The following is a 20996-nucleotide window of genomic DNA, read 5'->3' on the forward strand; positions in this document are numbered from 1 at the left end:
CAGTCCTTGGATGGGAGACCAGATGCTGCTGGAAGTGGTGTTGGAGGGCCAGTAGGAGGCACTCTTTCCTCTGGTCTAAAAAAATATCCCAATGCCCCAGGGCAGTGATTGGGGACACTGCCCTGTGTAGGGTGCAGTCTTTCGGATGGGACGTTAAACGGGTGTCCTGACTCTCTGAGGTCATTAAAGATCCCATGGCACTTATCGTAAGAGTAGGGGTGTTAACCCCGGTGTCCTGGCTAAATTCCCAATCTGGCCCTCAAACCATCATGGTCACCTAATAATCCCCAGTTTACAATTGGCTCATTCATCCCCCTCCTCTCCCCTGTAACTATTCCCCAGGTCGTTGCTGCAAATGAGAACGTGTTCTCAGTCAACTTACCTGGTAAAATAACGGTAAAATAAATAAAAAACATGTGAAGCATCCGGTTAGCGTTTCCACTCACTACCAAAAATGGTGATGGGAGAACACTAGAATCTGTTACAAACAGAGTGGACTAAGTTTTGTAGATTTTATCCTTTGCCAAATTTTTAAAAATGGCGTTGTTTAGAAGGAGTGGAAGGGCGAATTGGGTTACAGACATGTTCAATCTCTCCCTATCCAAGTCTGCTGTCCCCACTTGCGTCAAAATGTCCACCATGAAAGCAAAGATAACTGAACTAAATGACTATCGCCCATAGCACTCACTTCTGTCTTCATGAAGTGCTTGAGAGGCTAGTTAATGATCATATCACCTCTACCTTACCTGTCACCCTAGACCCACTTCAACGTGCTTACCGCCCCAATAGATCCACAGAGGATGCATTCGCCATCGCACTGCCCCTACGTCAGAATGCTGTTCATTGTCTATAGCTCAGCCTTCAACAGCATAGTAGCGTCAAAGCTCATCATTAAGCTCGGGGCCCTAGGTCTGAACCCCGCCCTGTGCAACTGGGTCCAGGACTTCATGACAGGCTGCCCCCAGGTGGTGAAGGAAGGAAACAACACTTCCACTTCGCTGATCCGCAACACAGGGGCCCCACAAGGGTGCATGCTCAGCCCCCTCCTGTTCTCGCTGTTCACTCATGACTGCGCCTCCAACTCAATCATCAAGTTTGCATATGACACAACAGTAGTATGCCTGATTGCCAACAATGATGAGACATCCGACAGGGAGGTGAGGGCCCTGGCGGAGTGGTGCCAGGAAAATAACCTCTCCCTCATTGTCAACAAAACGAAGAAGCTGATCGTGTACTTCAGGATACAGCAGAGGGAGCACACTCCGCTCCACATCGACGGGACAGCAGTGGAGAAGGTGGAAAGCTCCAAGTTCCCCGGCGTACACATCACTAACATTCTGAAATGGTCCACCCACACAGACAGTGTGACGAAGAAGGGGCAACAGCGCCTCTTCAAACTCAGGAGGCTGAAGAAATTCAGCATGGCCCCTAAGACCAATAGAAACCTTTCCAGATGCACAAATGAGAGCATCCTGTCGGGCTGTATCACCACCTGTACGGCAACTGCACCACCCTAAACCGCAGGGCTCTCCAGAGTGTGGTACGTTCTGCCCAACACATCACCGTGGCAAACTGCCAGGTTTGGACACCTACAGCACCCGATAACGCAGGAAGGACAAAAATATCAAAGGACATCAACCACCCGAGCCACGGCCTGTTCACCCAGCTATCATCCAGAGGGCGAGGTCAGTACAGGCGCATCAAAGCTGGTACCAAGAGACTGAAAAACAGCTTCTATCTCAAGACTGTTTTATTTTAAGGGATGTATCAGCTTTAATATTGCAGATAGATTGTTGCTTCCATCAATGTAATTGTCTGCACCATATATTTTGGGGGTAAATATATATATCCATTTACAGTTGAAGTTGAAGTTTACATACACTTTAGCCAAATACATTTAAACTCTGTTTTTCACAATTCTGGAAATGTAATCCTATTAAACATTTCCTGTCTTAGGTCAGTTAGGATCACCACTTTATTTTAAGAATGTAAAATGTCAGAATAGTAGTAGAGAATGATTATTTCAGCTTTTATTTCTTTCATCACATTCCCAGTGGGTCAGAAGTTTACATACATTCAATTAGTATTTGGTAGCATAGCCTTTAAATTGTTTAACTTCAGTCAAACGTTTGGGGTAGCCTTCCACAAGCTTCCCACAATAAGTTGGCTGCATTTTGGCCCATCACTCCTGACAGAGCTGGTGTAACTGAGTCAGGTTTGTAGGCCTCCTTGCTAGCACACGCTTTTTCAGTTCTGCCCACACATTTTCTATGGGATTAGGTCAGGGCTTTGTGATGGCCACTCCAATACCTTTACTTTGTTGTCCTTAAGCCATTTTGCCACAACTTTGGAAGAATGCTTGGGGTCATTGTCAATTTGGAAGACCCATTTGCGACCAAGCTTTAACGTCCTGACTGATGTCTTGAGATGTTGCTTCAATATATCCACATAATTTTCCTCCCTCATGATGCCATCTATTTTGTGAAGTGCACCAGTCCCTCCTGCAGCAAAGCTCCCCCACAACATGATGCTGCCACCCCTGTGCTTCATGGTTGGGATGGTGTTCTTCGGCTTGCAAGCCTCCCTCTTTTCCTCCAAACATAACGATGGTCAATATAGCCAAACAGTTCTATTTTTGTTTCATCAGACCAGAGGACATTTCTCCAAAAAGTACGATATTTGTCCCCATGTGCAGTTGCAAACCGTAGTCTGGCTTTTTTATGGCGGTTTTGGAGCAGTGGCTTCTTCCTTGCTGAGCGGCCTTTCAGGTTATGTCGATATAGGACTCGTTTTACTGTGGATATAGATACTTTTGTACCTGTTTCCTCCAGCATCTTTACAAGGTCCTTTGCTGTAGTTCGGCGATTGATTTGCACTTTTCGCACCAAAGCACGTTTATCTCTAGGAGACAGAATGCGTCTCCTTCCTGAGCGGTATGACGGCTGCGTGGTCCCATGGTGTTTATACTTGCATAGTATTGTTTGAACAGATGAATGTGGTACCTTCAGGTGTTTGGAAATTGCTCCCAAGGATGACCCAGACTTGTGGAGGTCTACAATTTTTTTCCGAGGTCTTGGCTGATTTGTTTTAATTTTCCCATGATGTCAAGCAAAGAGGCACTGAGTTTGAAGGTAGGCCCTGAAATACATCTACAGGTACACCTCCAATTGACTTAAAGGATGTCAATTGGCCTATCAGAAGCTTCTAAAGCCATAACATAATTTTCTGGAATTTTTAAAGCTGTTTAAAGGCAGTCAACTTAGTGTATGTAAACTTTTGACCCACTGGAATTGTGATACAGTGAGTTATACGTGAAATAATCTGTCTGTAAACAATTGTTGGAAAAATTGTGTCATGCACAAAGTAGATGTCCCAACCGATGTACGTATGTATGCAAACTTCAACTCTATTTTATGTCGGAAACAGTTAGTTATACATTTTTATGTCCTAGTTATAAACAAGTTATCATCTAGTAGGCTTTGATTACATTTCCAATATCCTCGCCCACGTGGAAATTCTGTAAGTGTAGTATGTATGCCAATTATGTGATGATCTGACCGCATTCTGTCCCCATGAACACTTTTTAAACTTTTGGTGCCAGAGAGAATGACATAAGAAAGTAATCTAGACGACTAGCTTGATTAAGCCTCCTCCATGTATAACTCACTAGGTCAGGGTATTTAAGCCTCTGTATATCCACTAATTCCAACATATCCATGACATTCATGATTTCCTTAAGTGCCTGAGGGTGATAGTGTGATTTCCTTTACGGTCCATAGAGGTATTTAAAACCTTATTAAAATCCCCCACCATAACAATAGAGTCTAGTGTTGCTTGTAGAGTGATAAATTCTTATATATATTTTCAAAGAAGCTTAGATCATCATTATTTGTACCGTATAGGTTAATAAGTCATATCTGTTTATTGTCCAATAACATATTTAAAATAATCCATCTACCTTGATGATCTGTTTGGACAATTTGCACATTTGGATCAAAATTACTGTTAGTTAATATCAACCCTTTTGAATTTCTTTGCCCATGGGAGAAATATATTTCACCCCCCCAGTCCTTTTTCCACAAAACTTCATCTAAAATTGTTGAATGAGTTTCCTGTAAACAATAGATACTATATTCCTTCTCTTTTAGCCAGGTAAATTCTGATAATCTTTTCTTATTATCTGCTAAGCCATTGCAACTATAACTGGCTGTACTTATTTCACCACTTACCATAACAAGACACACGTTTAAATTCTATTAATCAAAATATATGTTTGCAAACGAAACATGATGATTGAGTGTCTATATAGGTGTACCATGATATTTGCATTGCTACTAAGTAAACCTCCAATTGGTCCCCCCTATTCCACCCGCTAAAATCCCTCCTCATCCTGAGTTGGGTTGTCATCCCAATGCCCGGCAGACCACCCTCGACCCCCCGGATCACATAGCCCCGGAGAAACCGGGACCCATCCTTCGAAAAGAGCACACAGTGCCACCCACAGAACAGAAGCAGATCAACCGCCAAATGCATTTCCATCGCCCTCACCTCGATTTATATTATATATAATTAGCTGTTAATGTTTGTAGTAATGTAGGCAATTTATGCAAAGGATTTTTAACTCTCACCAGTCTCGCCATTACCAAAATTACATTATGGCAAGCAATTATTATATTAGCAAACAACTATTGTGAATCTTCCTATATTGTCCCTAACATCTTTTACTCCCTCGCAACAGTTGTGGGATACACACACGCTTACACACGCATACACACTCAACCCCTTTCCCCCACAACAACCATAGACTCAGATTCTCAACAGTTGCACCATCCCAGAGCCCAACTCAAGAAAGGTCTTGATATTCAGCTACAGCTGTATGAGAAGGCCTGCAAAACTGTCCATTTTTTTTCTTCAGAAATGGGGAGATTTGATTAACCATTGTCATGTCCTAGATGATGGAGGTCAGATATACCCCATAGACCATATTCCCAAGCATCTCTATGCATACTGTTAAATAGCCATCACTAGCCGGCTACCACCCGACTACTCAACCCTGCACCTTAGAGGCTGCTGCCCTAAATACATAGACATGGAATCACTGGCCACTTTAATAATGGAACACTTGTCACCTTAATAATGGAACACTTGTCACCTTAATAATGTTTACATACTGCTTTACTCATCTCATATGTATATACTGTATTCTCGTGCTAATATTTATATATTTCTTAATTCCATTCTTTTACTTTTAGATTTGTGCATTGTTGTGAATTGTTAGATATTAATTCACTGTTGGAGCTCGGAAAACAAGCATTTCGCTACACCCGCAATAACATCTGTTAAATATACTCTACCGTTCAAAAGTTTGGGGTCACTTCGAAATGTCCTTGTTTTTGAAAGAAAAACTATTTTTTTTGTCCATTAAAATAACAACAAATTGATCTGAAATACAGTGTATACATTGTTAATGTTGTAAATGACTATTGTAGCTGGAAACGGCTGATTTTTAATGGAATATCTACATAGGTGTACAGAGGCCCATTATCAGCATCCACCACTCCTGTGTTCCAATGGCATGTTGTGTTAGCTAATCCAAGTTTCTCATTTTAAAAGGCTAATTGATCATTAGAAAACCCTTTTGCAATTATGTTAGCACAGCTGAAAAATGTTGTTTTAATTAAAGAAGCAATGAAACTGGCCTTCTTTAGACTAGTTGAGTATCTGGAACATCAGCAATTGTGGGTTCGATTACAGACTCAAAATGGCCAGAAACAAATAACTTTCCACTGAAATTCGTCAGTCTATTCTTGTTCTGAGAAATGAAGGCTATTCCATGCGAGAAATTGCCAAGAAACTGAAGATCTCGTACAACGCTGTGTGCTACTCCCTTCACAGAACAGCGCAAACTGTTTCTAACCAGAATAGAAAGAGAAGTGGGAGGCACCGGTTCTACACTCTCATCTAAACTCCTTACTTGTTCGTTGAAACAATGAACAAACGCCACCTGCTGGAGAGAGACCGAGTTTCTGCGAGTTGTGCCTTCCTCTTCCTTTTTGTTAATCAGTGGTCTCACGCCGAGGCAGCTCGGTTCCAAATCGAATGCAATCTACTTTCAGCAGGTGCAAAACACGACTACACGATTGCCTGGGCAAGATTAATCGAACCCCCTCATTGAAAACGACATAAATGAACTATTTTGAGTTAGTTATAAATGAGCGCGTTCGATATTGCAGCCGACTTTAAAGGCAAGTCGAGACTGACTGATCACCTTGCATCATTAATAACCCTTTAACTGGCACACCAATATATATACATTTTTTATTTTAGTCTATTGCACTGATGGCACATTGTGTCAGCTTCTTCAACTACAAGACCTACAACCCACAGCCTTGTTGCCCTAGGTCTGGGATTTCAGAGATTAGGGGATGTTCTCATTTGGGCAAAAAAGGTTGTCCTCTCCTCGAATCCTCCGTGACCCAGAAACCGATAAGTGGTCGAGTGTCAATATGTTAGTAGAACTGAAGAGTGTCCTCGCATCCTCATGTCAAGGAAGCACAAGATTATCCTACCGGAGTCCTTTGTGGGAGGGTTTGGAGATCCGCTACACCCCAATTTGAATCAGCTGTTCTTAACAGAGAAAAGCAGGCACGTATTTAAAAACGACATGCTACTTATCCTTTTATTTATGAAACTAAATGACGTTTTACTACTTTAAACATTTAATTTGCACGTGAAGGAGTCTTCATACATGTGCATTTGTTTCCACATTTCCTCTCCTCCTCTCTTTGATTACCTTTGACCTTTTTCAAAAAGAGGCGAGGAGATGACGAAAGAGTTAGGTAAGCTAAATGAGAATGTCCCTAGGTCCACAATGTGACTATCAAAATGTGGGAATGATATTGTAGCCTGAAAGCCAATTTATGCTTGATTGTGGTCGGAGGCGTTGTATGGACGGTGTGACACAATTACGAAGCCTCCGGAGGCATGCAGAGGCCAAATCAAGCTCCGTACCACATCGCTGTGCGTCTTTCACATTTTGTAACAATGCAGAGGGCACTGTATAGCTCAGCATTGACATGATTGGTTGGCGGTAAGTGGGGCGGGAGGTCCTGTATAAACATTATTCTGGCTACTGTGGCTGCTGCATCTCAGTAAGTGCTATACGGCCACAGCAGGTGGCAGATTTACCATGCAGAGCCTTTAAGAGCTTAAATCAATCCACTTCAATAGAGTCAGACATGCTGCAATATCAAAACCAGCCAGTGCAGGCCAATGTATACTGGGAGACTGAAATGTTTGTGATATGACTCTCTTATTGGAGACTATAGAGGCAGACTATAGAGGCCTTTATTGGCATTACCACAAGAGTCAGGCACAAAACCATCTTCTGTACAGCAATGTTCCCTTATTAAATCACTACAACAAGAGAAATACTATTTATATACATTCTAATTTCATCATTCAGCGACATCTAGGGAGGTGACCAGAGAGGTGGTGGGTGCGAGCGAAGGTGCGATGGCAGCGGGGGCAGGAGTATGGTCTCTCCCCCGTGTGGGTCCTCATGTGAATTTTAAGGTGGTTGGCCAAGCGGAATCTCTTCTCACACTCCTGGCAGGGATATGGCCGTGAGTTATTGTGGATCCTCATGTGTCTGGTCAGATCAGCAGAACAGATAAACCGTCGGTGGCATTCAGAACATTCAAACGGCCTCTCCCCAGTGTGGATGCGCTTGTGTTTGGTCAGATCTCCAGACTGAGTGAAGCTTTTACCGCACTCGGTACAGGTGTATGGTTTCTCACCTGTGTGAGTGCGCTGGTGGTTCTTCAGGTGTTCATGTCGGAAAAATGTCTTGTCACACACTGTGCAATGGAAAGGCCTCTCCCCAGTGTGTGTGCGCTGGTGGGTTTTCAACGCAGCACTGTTTATGAACTTCAGCCCACAAACCCCACAATGGTAGTTTCTTTCATTGCTGTGGATCTTCAGATGCAACTTCAGATAATTTCTGTAAGCAAAGTCTTTACCACACACAGTACATTTGAAAGGTCTCTCCCCTGAGTGTGTGCGCAGGTGAAGCTTCAGACAGTCCTTGTATGCAAACCGCTTGTCACATTTGGAGCAGGAGAAAGACTTCTCGCCAGAGTGAATAGTCATGTGAACTCGGAGGCGCCCCATCCGGGCAAAATCCTTTCCACAATCCTGGCATTTGAATGGCTTGACCCCGGAGTGTATCATCATGTGTTTGCGGTAACTGCTGTCTTCTGAGAAGCTCTTGCCACACTCCTTGCAGACGTAGGGCTTCTCGCCGGTGTGTGTGCGCATGTGAATGCGCAGATTCCGAGGACTAGAGCAAATTTTGCCACACTCTGAGCATGGCATGCCAATGTTCAGACAGACAGGGCCATCCTCAAGCTTAGTGTCCTCAGGCTTGTGACACTGGTGAGGTCCCAGTCCCCAGCAATTCTTGAAACTCTTTCCACAGTCAGCGCAACTGAGGTATCCATCTGTGAAAGCGACAGACATTTTGTGCCAAACCTTGCAGTGAGTATGCAGTCTGGCTATGTACTGGAAGCTGCGGGCACAATAGGGGCAGGGGTGGAGTTTCCTTAGTGGGGCAGAGGGGTGGGCCTGACGGGTGTGGACGTGTAGCTGTCGTGGGGTATGAAACATGCAGCTACAGTGGGGACAGCTGTGTGTGGGGGCATACACGGTTTTACTCTTTGCGACGTGGCTTTTCAACATGGCCAGGTACTGCTTCGGGTGTTTGGTCTTGATGTGATTCTCCAGGAAGTAACAGTCAGTGAAGGAAATGGTGCAGTGTGGACAAGGAAAGAACTGAGAAGTAGAGACTGAGGGAGAGGGAGGGACAGAGCAGTGGAAAGAAGGTAGAAAGAGTGAGAAGAGAGGAAACAGAACACAAATGTGATTTCTTATAATTCCTCATTCAACAATAAAATACTTGAGTAAATATCTTTGCTGAATATTCATTTCAAAGTTTGCTAAATTAATGTTCAAGTAATCCCATCATCCATTTCAAATGCAGTGTTGAGGGTGGACTGGATGTATGAACTATGCCTTACCTCCATCGGGCACATCTGGGTTTTCCTCCTTCACCAAACACACTTTAGTGTCTCGCAGAAGAGTCTTAACCACCACCTTATGGATTAGAAAGATGAAGAAACAGTATGCATGAACCAAAAGTCTAAATACTATTGTCTAGTTACTGTCACATGTTGGGAAAGACCACTAACTCTTCTTACATTAGACAATCTTGTTAGCATCACCATAGGACTCCGTGATATCTGGCTACACCCGGTCATAGGACTGGATGTATTTTGATGTTTGATGTCCTTCTTCTGGAAGGAAGGAACAGAACGGTTTTGTTCCTCTCCCATTCCCTGCTGTTCAAAGTCTGTTGGTTCCACTTTGATTTGGATGGAGCTGATACAAACCCCTTTAGTAATGTAGGGTGATTGCCTAATGTCTGGTTCTTCTCTATTGCAATAAGCATCATCTGACTGTGTTCCACACTCTGTTTTGATGGGGTCTCGATGGTGTTTAATCCGCTTGGTTTTGTTGTCTTGCTTTTTCCCAGGTTTGTTCTTCATCTTGTTGACTGGAGTGCTTCTTCATTTGAATTCTGTGGGGAAAAGATCAGGTTTTATTGAGCATCATCCCTTAGAGAGCAATACCAGGCAGGGATCATACTAATATCGAACCAGGGTCTGTAGTGACGCCTCTAGCACTAAGATGCAGTGCCTTAGACTGCTGTGCCACTCAGGATCCCTAAACTAACTAGCTAATGTCTTGAGTTGCTAGGATTTGTATTTTATTAGGATGCCAATTAGCTACTCTTACTGGGGTCCAAACAAAACATAACATATTACATAACATTAATAGATAGGTACAGAACATACATTTTAAATTAGAATACACACTTTTATACATTTATGTCTTGGCCTTCCATGCATAATGTAGTAATTATAACGGCAATACTGCAGCCATTCATTTCCCATACATTACCATCCTTTGCTCTACCGTTAAAATCGCTTAGTCTAAAAGCCGATTTATGCGGTCAGAGGCTCCCTATGGATGATGTGAAGAAATTTCGGAGCCTCTGGGGGCATGTATATGCCAAATTGAGCTCCATACCGTACCGCCGTGCGTTTCGCAAATGGTGTAACAATGTGGAGGGCTCCATTTGGCTCCTCCGCATTGACATGATTGGGTGACGGTAGGTGGGGATGGGAGGTCCTGTATAAACACAAACTCATTCCTTGACAACTTCCTTTACAACAGATCTGCGCTGCTTGACAAAGTGCAATAAGTATAAATACCCTGACTTCTGCAGAGGCGTATCGCAAACATCAGATGCAAACATCAGCTTGACCACGTAGCGCCTTTAAACAGGTCAGGATATCCTAATCTCGCAGCATCCTTGAACCCTGATATAATCTCACAGCAGAAGTTGTTTTGTAAACACCAGATTGAATCTCAGAACATCAGGGGTGTAGTCATTAGTCCAACCACGAGTTTCTATTGGACAAATTCAGATAGGTCCTTCCCCGTTTCGTTCCTTTTGCTTCCGTTAAAGAAACGTTTTGCAACAGAATCAGCTAATGAATAGCCCCTGGGACCATCCTGTCCTTGGTTCTTCCGTTTGACGTCAATCCTATGCAATCGTGTGATTCATTGATGCTACTGAGTGCAAGTGCAACCAGATAGGGAGAGGCAATGCAAGAGGGTGTACTCTGCCCAAAATCTGTCCACGTTAAGCAGATCATTAGTTATGCATGGAGTTTTTGTATGGGGTCGGGGCAATGAGTGTCGAATTTAGTCAAGATTAAAAGGAAATGCTATTTTAATAAGTGCGGCTTATTTGATATAAAAATAGTTTGGTAATGCTTAGGTTATTACGAGTGTACTGATATAAGTGTGATGCACTGACATCCCGGCAACTTTGAGAAAATCACTTTATACTAGAGCTGTCCCTGTTGAAATGCAAGACGGTCTACAGGCGGTGGACGTTAACACCCCTCATAGAATATTCAAAAAAAGAGATGTATCCACCTATCTAAAGAAAGCAATAGGGGGGACCTCGTCGTTATGGTCTGTGGACAACGAATCCCCATTGTTAGGGCAGAGACACACGCATCTCATTATATCCAGTATCTTTGGTGCAACACACGACAACGAAAATGCAATAATCACATGGAGTTTCACAGAAGTCGTTAACGAGTAGTCTCGTCTTTGTTGATAAGAACAATACAGCAAAGGCAAACATATTTTATATCTCGTAAATGCTCAATGATAGAAGGGCAAACACAGCCTCGCCTACCTTTGTCGACGCCATGAAAACGCTGCACTTCCTAGTTTATATCCTTAAAGTGCCTACTAAACGTGGCCTTGACCAATCAGGTAATGGATCCTCGAGATGCAGCGATTTGGAGGCGGTTTATTGATGTGGATTCTTAAAGCAATATTCCTCAAAATAAATGATACTGGAAATGTGTGATGTTTCTGATAATAAAAATAGTTATTTTATTGCAATAATAACAGGCCTCTTCTGCTGTCAAAATGTGGGAACGATACTGTTTAGCATTGGTTCCCAACCGTTTTTGGTTACTGTACCATCAACTAAATGTAGCTTTTCCTGGAGTACCCTTGAAGTATCCAATCATGTGCATTTTACCAGTAGGCCTATTGTCTCATAAGTCTATGAGTTTTCTCAAGTACCCCCAGGGGTCCTAGGCTAGTACCCCTGGTTGGGAAACAATGCTGTACAGGACAAAGTGATATCAACACCACTGCAGGCCAATGATGGTTCTTATCCTATGGACTGGTTCAAATCAGTTAATGACAGGATGGGTGGTTCTCTGTTCAAGTGGTAACCCATGCACATAGTGTAGATCAGAGGCTGGTGGGAGGAGCTATAGGAGGACAATCATTGTAATGGCCGGAATTGAATAAATTGAACAGTATGAAACACAAACATATGTAAACAACGTTTGACTCGGTTCCATTCCAGACATTACAACAAGCCCGTCCTCCTATAGCTCCTCCCACGAGCCTCCACTGGCACAGATACCACGTGAGAGCAAAGTCTTGCATCTCGCATTATCTGTGGTACTGCTCATGGCAACGTCATTTCACTAAGTATACCTTTAAGCACAAAACACAACATACATGCCATCTTTCAAAGACCGTCACCTTTATTGTCAGTCGTCGGCATACAAATTTTGTGTATCATTGAAAAAGCGATAAAATGAAGAAAAAAAACCCAGAAAAATAGTACAAAGACGTAGTTCATTAAACAATGTAACTATAACCTACTAATGACGTTCCATTATAACGTTATAATTTCACTGTGGTGGAGTCATCTCCAAGTGATACCTATGAATACAATGAGTTTCATTATATAAGGTGTTATATAAAAAAGTCAAATCATGATCATTTACAACATTAGGCAGGTGTTTCAAGAGGTTTGGTTTGAAGCTGGAAAAGCAAGGGGGGCAGGGGTACAATCTCTCCCCCATGTGGCGTCTAAAGCGTTTCTGTTCATAGAAGCTTTTCCCACATTCTTGGCAGAAGTATGGCTTCATAGGTTTGGTATTGCAACATTTCAACCAGTGCAGGCCAATGATGGCTTATGGAATGAAACAAATCATGTGTTCAACTGTTCTAGTGGTCTTTATGTAATTAACATATATATATATATTTTAAATGTAACTAGTTAAGAACAACTTCATATTTACAATGACGGCCTACACCGGCCAAACCCGGACCACGCTGGGCCAATTGTGCGCCGCCCTATGGGACTCCCAATCACGGCCGGTTGTGCTACACCCTGGTTCGAATCCAGGTTGTCTGTAGTGACACGTTTAGCACTGAGATGCAGTGCATTAGACTGCTGCGCCACTCGAGAGCCCCATGAATCTAACGTCATGTTTATAACAATGCATGGAGTGAGCTTTACATAAATGCTCCTCTTGTTCGAAGTCAAGGAATACACTACAAAACAAAAATAATAAACATACCATCATCTTTTCAAAACATTATCACCTACTCATCACTAGGACAATAAGTCAAACAATATTCTATATATATCACTGTCCCTTCAAAAAAAATATATAAAATACAGGTTAAAACTACTAGACAACAAAAACGTAACCAACAACCTAATGTATATGAACAAATTGGAGTATTGTTAAAGACATTGTGGTATCATAGGTAGATTCTGTGATATGGAGTTACCATACACAGTAGGGGTACAGTTTGCATCTGCTGTCAAGCAGCAATCACTAAAGGGAACAAATCCCCCTCCTATTCATTCATATGTTTAACGCATTTAAGTTAGACATCTAGGCAGGTGATTGGAGAGGTTGCTCTTGTGTACAAAGCAAAAAAAATAATTGGGGACAGGAATAAGGTTCCCCTTGTGGATTTTCATGTGGCTGTTCACATGACTCTGTTCATAAAAGCTCTTCCCACACTCTTGGCAGGAGTATGGCTTTACATCACGGTGAGTGTGGGTCCTCATGTGCAGAGTCAGAGAACCTGAACAGATAAACCTGCTGTGCCATTCAGAACATTCAAATGGCCTCTCCCCAGTGTGGAGGCGCTTGTGTTTGGTCAGATCTCCAATCTGAGTGAAGCTTTTACCGCACTCGGTACAGGTGTATGGTTTTTCACCTGTGTGAGTGAGATGATGGTTCTTCAGGTGTGAGAGTCTAAGAAACTCCTTGTCGCACACTGTGCAGTGGTAGGGCCTCTCCCCGGTGTGTGAGCGCATGTGTAACTTCAATAACCCAAGCCTTTATGAACTCCCGCCCACAAACGCCACAATGGTAGTTTTTCTGGTTGTTGTGAATATTCAGGTGTGTCTTCAGATAATCTTTGTCAGCAAAGTCTTTACCACACACAGTACATTTGAAATGTCTCTCCCCTGAGTGTGTGCGCAGGTGAAGCTCCAGACTACCCTTGTATGCATACCGCTTGTCGCAATGGGAGCAGGAGAACTTTCTATCACCAGAGTGACCGGTCATGTGATTCCTCAGGTTTGCCTGAGCGAAAGCCTTCCCACAATTCTGGCATTTGAATTCTTTGACCCCCTTGTGTATCAGCAGGTGTTTGCCTAAACAGCTGCCGTTCGAGAATCTTCCTTGCATTCGTAAGGCTTCTCTCTGGTGTGGATGCGCATGTGAGTGTTCAAGCTTGTAGGAGTAGTGAGGATCTTGCCACACTCAGAGCAATGGAAGCCGACTTCCAGACATATCACAGGCTTAGTGTCCTCTGGTTCGTGACACCGGTGAGGACCCAGTCCCCAGCAATTCTCAAAGCTCTTCCCACAGTCCGCGCAACTGAGGTGTCCATCTTTGCGAACAACGGCCATATTGTGCAAATTCTTGCAGTGCTTCAGCAGGCTGCCCAGGTACGGGAATATGGGGGCACACTGAGCAGGTGTGGAATTTCTCCTGAACCCTGTGGGGACGACCAGTTCTCCGGGGAGGGGCAGGTTTCTGGGGACGGGCAGAGGGGTGGGCCTGGCGGGTGTGGATATCTAGCTGTCGTGGTGTATGGAACATGCAGCTACAGTGGGGCCAGCTGTGTGTGGGGCCGTACACTCTTTTACTCTTTGAGACTTGGCTTTTCAACATGGCCAGGTACTGCTTCTGGTGTTTGGTCTTGATGTGGTTCTCCAGGAAGTAACAGTCAGTAAAGGAGATGGTGCAGTGTGGACAAGGAAAGAACTGAGGAGACAAGACTGAGGAAGGACAGAGATGGGTGGGTGGAAGGAAGGTAAAGAAGAAAGAAGGGTATGATAAGAGGGGAGAGAGGGAACAGACAATGGGAAATGTCATTTCTCTCATTAAAAAATCCTTGCTGACATTTAGTTCACCTTCAGTAATTCATCACCCGTTTAATCCTGTGGACGCAAGGATTTTTGCAAATCTGGTTTTGCAACCCATAAAAAAATTCCTCTAGTTCAGAAAGTTTCTTGACTTTTTTTTTCTACATAGTCACTGCATCTTAGAGATGACAGTATACAACAAATGCTTCTAAGAGATACATCTGCGTGGTGCCGAGCAATTCACCGAAATGTGAAAAGAAAAATAACCAACAACTAAATGACCGATGTCGGTTCAATTATTCTAATTCAATTCTCAGTTCAGTTAATATTATTTTACATGATCTCAATGCACAGATTGCACAGTTTCTCTAGAGATTAATCAGATCAAGCCCGAACTGTGCAATTAGTATGGAGTTGTAGTTTCCAAATAGTCTACATAGTTTTGCAGAGAAAACATGGTAATTAACTACAATGACCATAATCCATTGCATGCCTACTTGTCCGGTCCGTTTCTTCTACGCCTGCTACGTAAAAGAAAGAATGCATGATCGAGAAGGATGGAGAGCAGTTGCTTCGAGAGGAGCAATGAAAATACACGATCTAAGTGATTGATAGTTGGTAATCAGCAGTCATAAAAGTATGCCTCATTTCCTTTTAGTACTACTAAAATAGTGATTCTGTCAGAAAATAGGCAGTAGCTCTATAGAGATGAAATGATGACTTGGAATGTCATAATAATAATAATGTGTAATATACAAATGTTTTATTAAAGTAAAGTGAATAAATTATGGTTAATAAGTGATAAGCAGTAATGGGCATTAACTGACTTTAATTGTTAAATTCTGTGTTACAGCATTCAAATCACAATGCTTGGTGAATTTAATGTTTAAAAAAATGATCCAAACTGAAAACAGTTAATTTTTTAAATATTATAATTGAAACAGAACCGACCTCAAAAAAACACTAATCACTCAGCACTATATCTGGGTCACAGGAGATTAACTGTGTAGTGTTTGACATGAGTTAAGACTCTTACAGGGTTAAACTGCAGTGTTGGGAGTAGACTGAAGTATGTATGAACACTATGTCCTACCTCCACTGTTGTCTTCACCCCTCCTGGCATCTGTCTCTTCCTTCACTAAACACACTTTAGTATCGCTCAGAAGAGTCTTAACCACCACCTTATTGATTAGATAGATGAAGAAAACAGAATGCATTAACCAACAGTCTAAACACTCGTCTAGTTATTAACTATCACATGTTTGGAAAGACTACTAACTCTTCTTACCTTAGACAATCTTGTTAGCATCACTAGAGGACTCCATGATATTTCACTACACGGGGTCGGTTGGTTGGATGTAGTTTGATGTTGCTTGACATGCTTCTTCAGCAAGAAAAGTTTGGAACGGTCACCTATTTCCTTCTGCTCAAAGTTTCTTGGTTCATTTTTTATTTGGATGGAGTTCAAAGTAACCCCATTCGTTTTGGACTGTTTAGTCCTCTTGGTTATGTTAACTTTTTCCAGGTGTGTTCTCCATCTAGTTGACTTGAGTACCTCAGTCTGGTTAACCTTCATCTTTCTTTGAGTTCCGTGGAGAAAATACCAAGCTGACTGAACTCGTGAGCTAGACCATCACCCTTCCAACACAAACATGTAATAGTAGGTTGCCGTTTCAAATGATTTCTTCAGAATTATGAACTAATAAAAGTCTGCATGAACCAAACTACGAAATGCTGAAGCCTACTAAGAGCCATAAACTCGGAACTAGCTTGCTAGTCTACTTACAAACAAACCACCAGCAATAGCGGCGATCGATTCACAACATTATCATAATGTTGCGGTGTTTACCATGTCGGAAAGTGCATTTTATGGTATTTTATGGCACTAGCCTCTTTGCTAATGCTGTAGCAAATTAGCTACTAGTCTGCTCCGTAGACCCGTGTCTGTACTAAATTGAGTACTGCTAGCGCTAGGCATCTAGCACCTGGCTAACAGATAATGATCTTTGTTGATGAGAACAGAGCAAGCTAAAACAGAAACCCACCACCTGCAATTCTAGGCTATAAACTGGCGAGCAAGAAAGCTAATGTTAGACAACTTTCAAACCCAACAATTAACAAATCCACCAGAAACAGTTTTTGTTCCTCATTAATAATCTTCACGGATAAAACAGCATGCTGGATGTCGTACTGGCCGAGATTAAAACCAGAAGACAATTTACTTTAGCCGAGACAACTGGCCAATCAGGTAATAGCCAAAGATTAAGAGGCTGTTGATTGGGTGTGTATTCTTAAAGGAATATTCCAGTGGAATCATGTACACGATACAGCGGTTCTTAAACTTTTCAGCCTGGGACCCAAATGAGAAATTCTGTTTTCCTGGGATCCAAGTTTAGGAAAATATGCAACTATACGTTAATATCGGTACATTTCATTGCCCTTCTGCCTAAAAAAATGTAATATAGACAAAAACAAATAACAATGAAATACCCATAAATATCTTTTGTTTATTTTTCCCCATTAAAACACTCTTACATACCTGTCTAGGTTGGAACTGTTGCGGTTAAAATACAATAAATGATTTCATTCTGAACTGGAATAAACGGATTGACCACATCACACAGATGTATAACAGAACACACACAGACAGGCTTTTTGATCGTGCAAACCTAAGTAACAGTATAGATTTTAAAAATTATCAGCCCTACTGTACATCTTACTGTATAAATTATTGTTGATAGAAAGTCTAGGTTGGAACTGTTGCTTTTAAAATACCTTTTTTTTAATTTTATTCTGAACTGGAATAAACTGATTGATCACGTCACACAGATGTAGCCCAGAAACCACACACAGTCCTAATGAGAGATGTGTGGCTGGTTGAAGTTTTCAACAAGCAGGTCTATTCTGGGCTGTTTTAGACAGTGCAACACTGAGGTGATGCTCAGCACTGACATTGTTTCTGTACTTGAGAACCCTGACTTGCATAGGTATGTGGTGTCAAACTGGATCAGAACATCTACTGCTTTCTCAGTCAGGCAGGAGACTGCTTCCTGCTGCAGATGAGCAACCCAGAACTGTGTGTGTTTGGCTCAAAAGGCATATTGCTTCATTCAGTTTATTCAAGTTCAGAATAAAAATGATTACTTGTAACAGCAACAGTTCCAACCTAGACTTGTTTTCAACAATAATTTCTACAGTAAAATGTACAGTAGGCCTGATAATTTTTAATCTTCCTCTGTACTGTTTCTTAGGTTTGCACTATCAGTAGCTAGTTAGCTTGCTTTGGCTAACATTAGCTATTAGCTGTGTTTGAAAGAGAAACTTACATCTACTAACGTTACTATCAGAGATAGTACTCCCTTATTTCTGTTTATCATCACTTGTTATAAAATGACAACAATGCCTTGTTAGTTGACTTACTTTTCCACTTTCGAAGCACTGTTTCCTGAAGCATTCTGCCTTGTTCTGAAATAACTCCCTGTGTTTACCGCCATGTACAGTACTGCCTGGTTGTTTGGTCAGGACGTGTCGTTTTATTAAGTTGTTCGTTTTGAAAGACTCATTACTAAGCACTTCCCCACACGAAACACATTGTGAGCGCTCCTCGTTATTTCTCAGTGTGTATGAAAGAGACAAAAAGTAATCACTGTACATGAGTCAATTTCATGACAGCGGTGAAGAATAACAAGTCAGTGGCTTGTACCACAGCCTGCAGCATGTGGGTCGCGGAGTGATCTTCAAGAAAACTGCAGAAAAAACATCCAGTAAACCACGAAGCACACGGGCATCTCCCGCTACCTCTCCCACTGGCGCACCTGCCAAACTAGAGCAGAGACTGCTGCTAAGCAGAGAGCGCACTGAACCGAGAGCGCAGTTGCACTTAGCCTAATCAATTACGATAATTAATGAAAAAATTATACATTTACATCGCGACCCACCATTAACAGGTCCGCGACCCATACTTTAAGAAACGCTGAATAATAAATGGTAGCAAAATGTAGGAATGATACTACCATAGATATTTAATATAGATAGATATACAGTATATAGACATGCACACACACTGGACAGTTTTATCTCCATCTCTTCATTCAAAGACTCAATCATGAACACTCTTACTGACAGATGTGGCTGCTTCGTGTGATGTATTGTTGTCTCTACCTTCTTGCCGATTGTGCTGTTGTCTGTGCCCAATAATGTTAGTACCTTGTTTTGTGCTGCTACCATGTTGTTGTCATGTGTTGCTGCCATGCTATGATGTTTTCATGGGTCTCTATTTATGTAGTGGTGTCTCTCTTGTCATGATGTGTGTTTTTTGTCCTATATTATTAATATACACAAAATACCCCATAATGACTAAGCAAAAACAGGTTTTTAGACATTTTTGCAAATATATTACAAATAAAAACTGAAATATCACATTTACAGAAGTATTCGGACCCTTTGCGATGAGACGCAAAATTGAGCTCATGTGCATCCTGTTTCCATTGATCATCCTTGAAATGTTTCTACAACTTGATTGGAGTTCACCTGTGGTAAATTCAATTGATGGGACATGATTTGGAAAGGTCAGTACAGGTGCATCAAAGCTGGGACAGAGAGGCTGAAAAATAGCTTATCTCAAGGCCATCAGACTGTTAAACAGCCATCACTAACAGAGAGGTTGCTGCCTACATACAGCCTTGATTATTAATGCCACTTTAATAATGATTAAGGGTTGCACATTTTGGGGAATATTCAGAGGTGGAAACTTTTTGTGGGAATTAACCAGAATATATGGGAATTAACGGAAATATATGTAAATTAATATTAATACCATTTCAATGTAGATGCTTTTTGCATTGGATATATTTACCATATCATATGGAGACAGAAACATAAACTTTTTACCTTATAAGTAGACATAATTGCAAATGATAAATCCTTCCAATAGAAATAAAATGAGTGGACTCTTCACATGGGATAATTTCACTGAACAACAAAATAAAGTGAATATTTGAATGATCCCCAATGATCCATCACATCTCCCACAAACAATTTCAACATGCATCTGTAAAATGATAGTTTCTAGACTAAAGCTTTGGTTGTCTTCCTCTCAGGCTTCCATGTCTTCTCCTTGGACCTCCTCAATGTCCACCTCTTGAACATCAGACTCTGAGGCCTCATCTTCACTGTCACTTTCCAACCTTGTTGAGGATGGCTTGTTGTCAGGCTCAAAAAGCCTCAAATTTGCCCGGACGGCCACCAATTTTTCAACACTTGTATTGGTCAGCCTGTTGCGTGCTTTGGTGTGTGTGTTCCCAAACAAGGACCAGTTGCGCTCTGAGGCGGCTGATGTTGGTGGGATTTGGAGGATGATGGAGGCAACAGGGGAACGAGTCTCAGATTCACAAAGTCCCTTCCACCAGGTGGCTGATGAGATATGTTGGCACGACTGCCATATTGCATCTCCATCCCAAAGCCTTTGCTTGGAAGTGTACTTTGCCAGACTGCCAAGAACCTTGCCCTCATCCAGGCCAAGGTTGAGAGACACAGTAGTGATGACACCATAGGCTTTGTTGATCTCTGCAGCAAACAGGATGCTCTTGTTAGCACACTTGGGGTTCAACTTGTACACTGCGGCATGTATGGGCTTCAAGCAGAAGTCTTCACGATTTTTGATGTATTTCAGAACTGCAGTTTCCTCTGCTTGGAGCAACAGTGAAGTGGGAAGGGAAGTACGGATTTCTTCTCTTACATCTACAAGCAGAGTCTGAACATCAGACAGGATGGCATTGTCTCCCTCAATCCATACAATGGCTACTGCTATAGGTTTCAGGAGTTTCAGGCTGCTTACCACTCTCTCCCAAAATACATCATCTAGGAGGATCCTCGATGGGACTGTCCATATCGGCAGACTGTGATATGGCCATTTCTTGGAGAGACTCCTTCCCCTCCAGAAGACTGTCAAACATGATGACAATACCACACCAAGGGGTGTTGCTGGACAGCATCAATGTGGTGCTCTTATTATTCTCACTTTGCTTGGTGAGGTAGATTGCAGCTGTAACTTGATGACCCTTCACATACCTAACCATTTCCCTGGCTCTCTTGTAGAGTGTATCCATTGTTTTCAGTACCACGATGTCCTTGAGGAGCAGATTCAATG

The 20996-nt window shown here is 42.2% G+C and overlaps 1 protein-coding gene across 3 annotated transcripts; it reads right to left on the reverse strand.

Moving 5' to 3' along the window:
- Window positions 1-7331: 7331 nt before the first annotated feature.
- LOC129856975 (gastrula zinc finger protein XlCGF57.1-like) lies at window positions 7332-18585 on the reverse strand. Of its 3 annotated transcripts, XM_055924802.1 has the most exons (6): window positions 18269-18585; window positions 16137-16486; window positions 15942-16029; window positions 9258-9637; window positions 9078-9153; window positions 7332-8846 (listed from the first exon to the last, which is right to left on the reverse strand). In XM_055924802.1, the coding sequence occupies exons 4-6, from the start codon at window positions 9603-9605 to the stop codon at window positions 7462-7464; spliced, it is 1809 nt and encodes a 602-aa protein (XP_055780777.1). In that variant the 5' UTR covers window positions 9606-9637; window positions 15942-16029; window positions 16137-16486; window positions 18269-18585; the 3' UTR covers window positions 7332-7461. The 3 variants fall into 3 exon arrangements, with proteins under 3 accessions (XP_055780777.1, XP_055780775.1, XP_055780776.1); XM_055924800.1 differs by lacking the exon at window positions 18269-18585 and having other exon boundaries at window positions 16137-17553; XM_055924801.1 differs by lacking the exons at window positions 15942-16029; window positions 16137-16486; window positions 18269-18585 and adding an exon at window positions 11336-11425.
- Window positions 18586-20996: the final 2411 nt, after the last annotated feature.

This window comes from Salvelinus fontinalis, chromosome 6 (assembly GCF_029448725.1).
Source record: "Salvelinus fontinalis isolate EN_2023a chromosome 6, ASM2944872v1, whole genome shotgun sequence".
NCBI lineage: Eukaryota > Metazoa > Chordata > Actinopteri > Salmoniformes > Salmonidae > Salvelinus > Salvelinus fontinalis.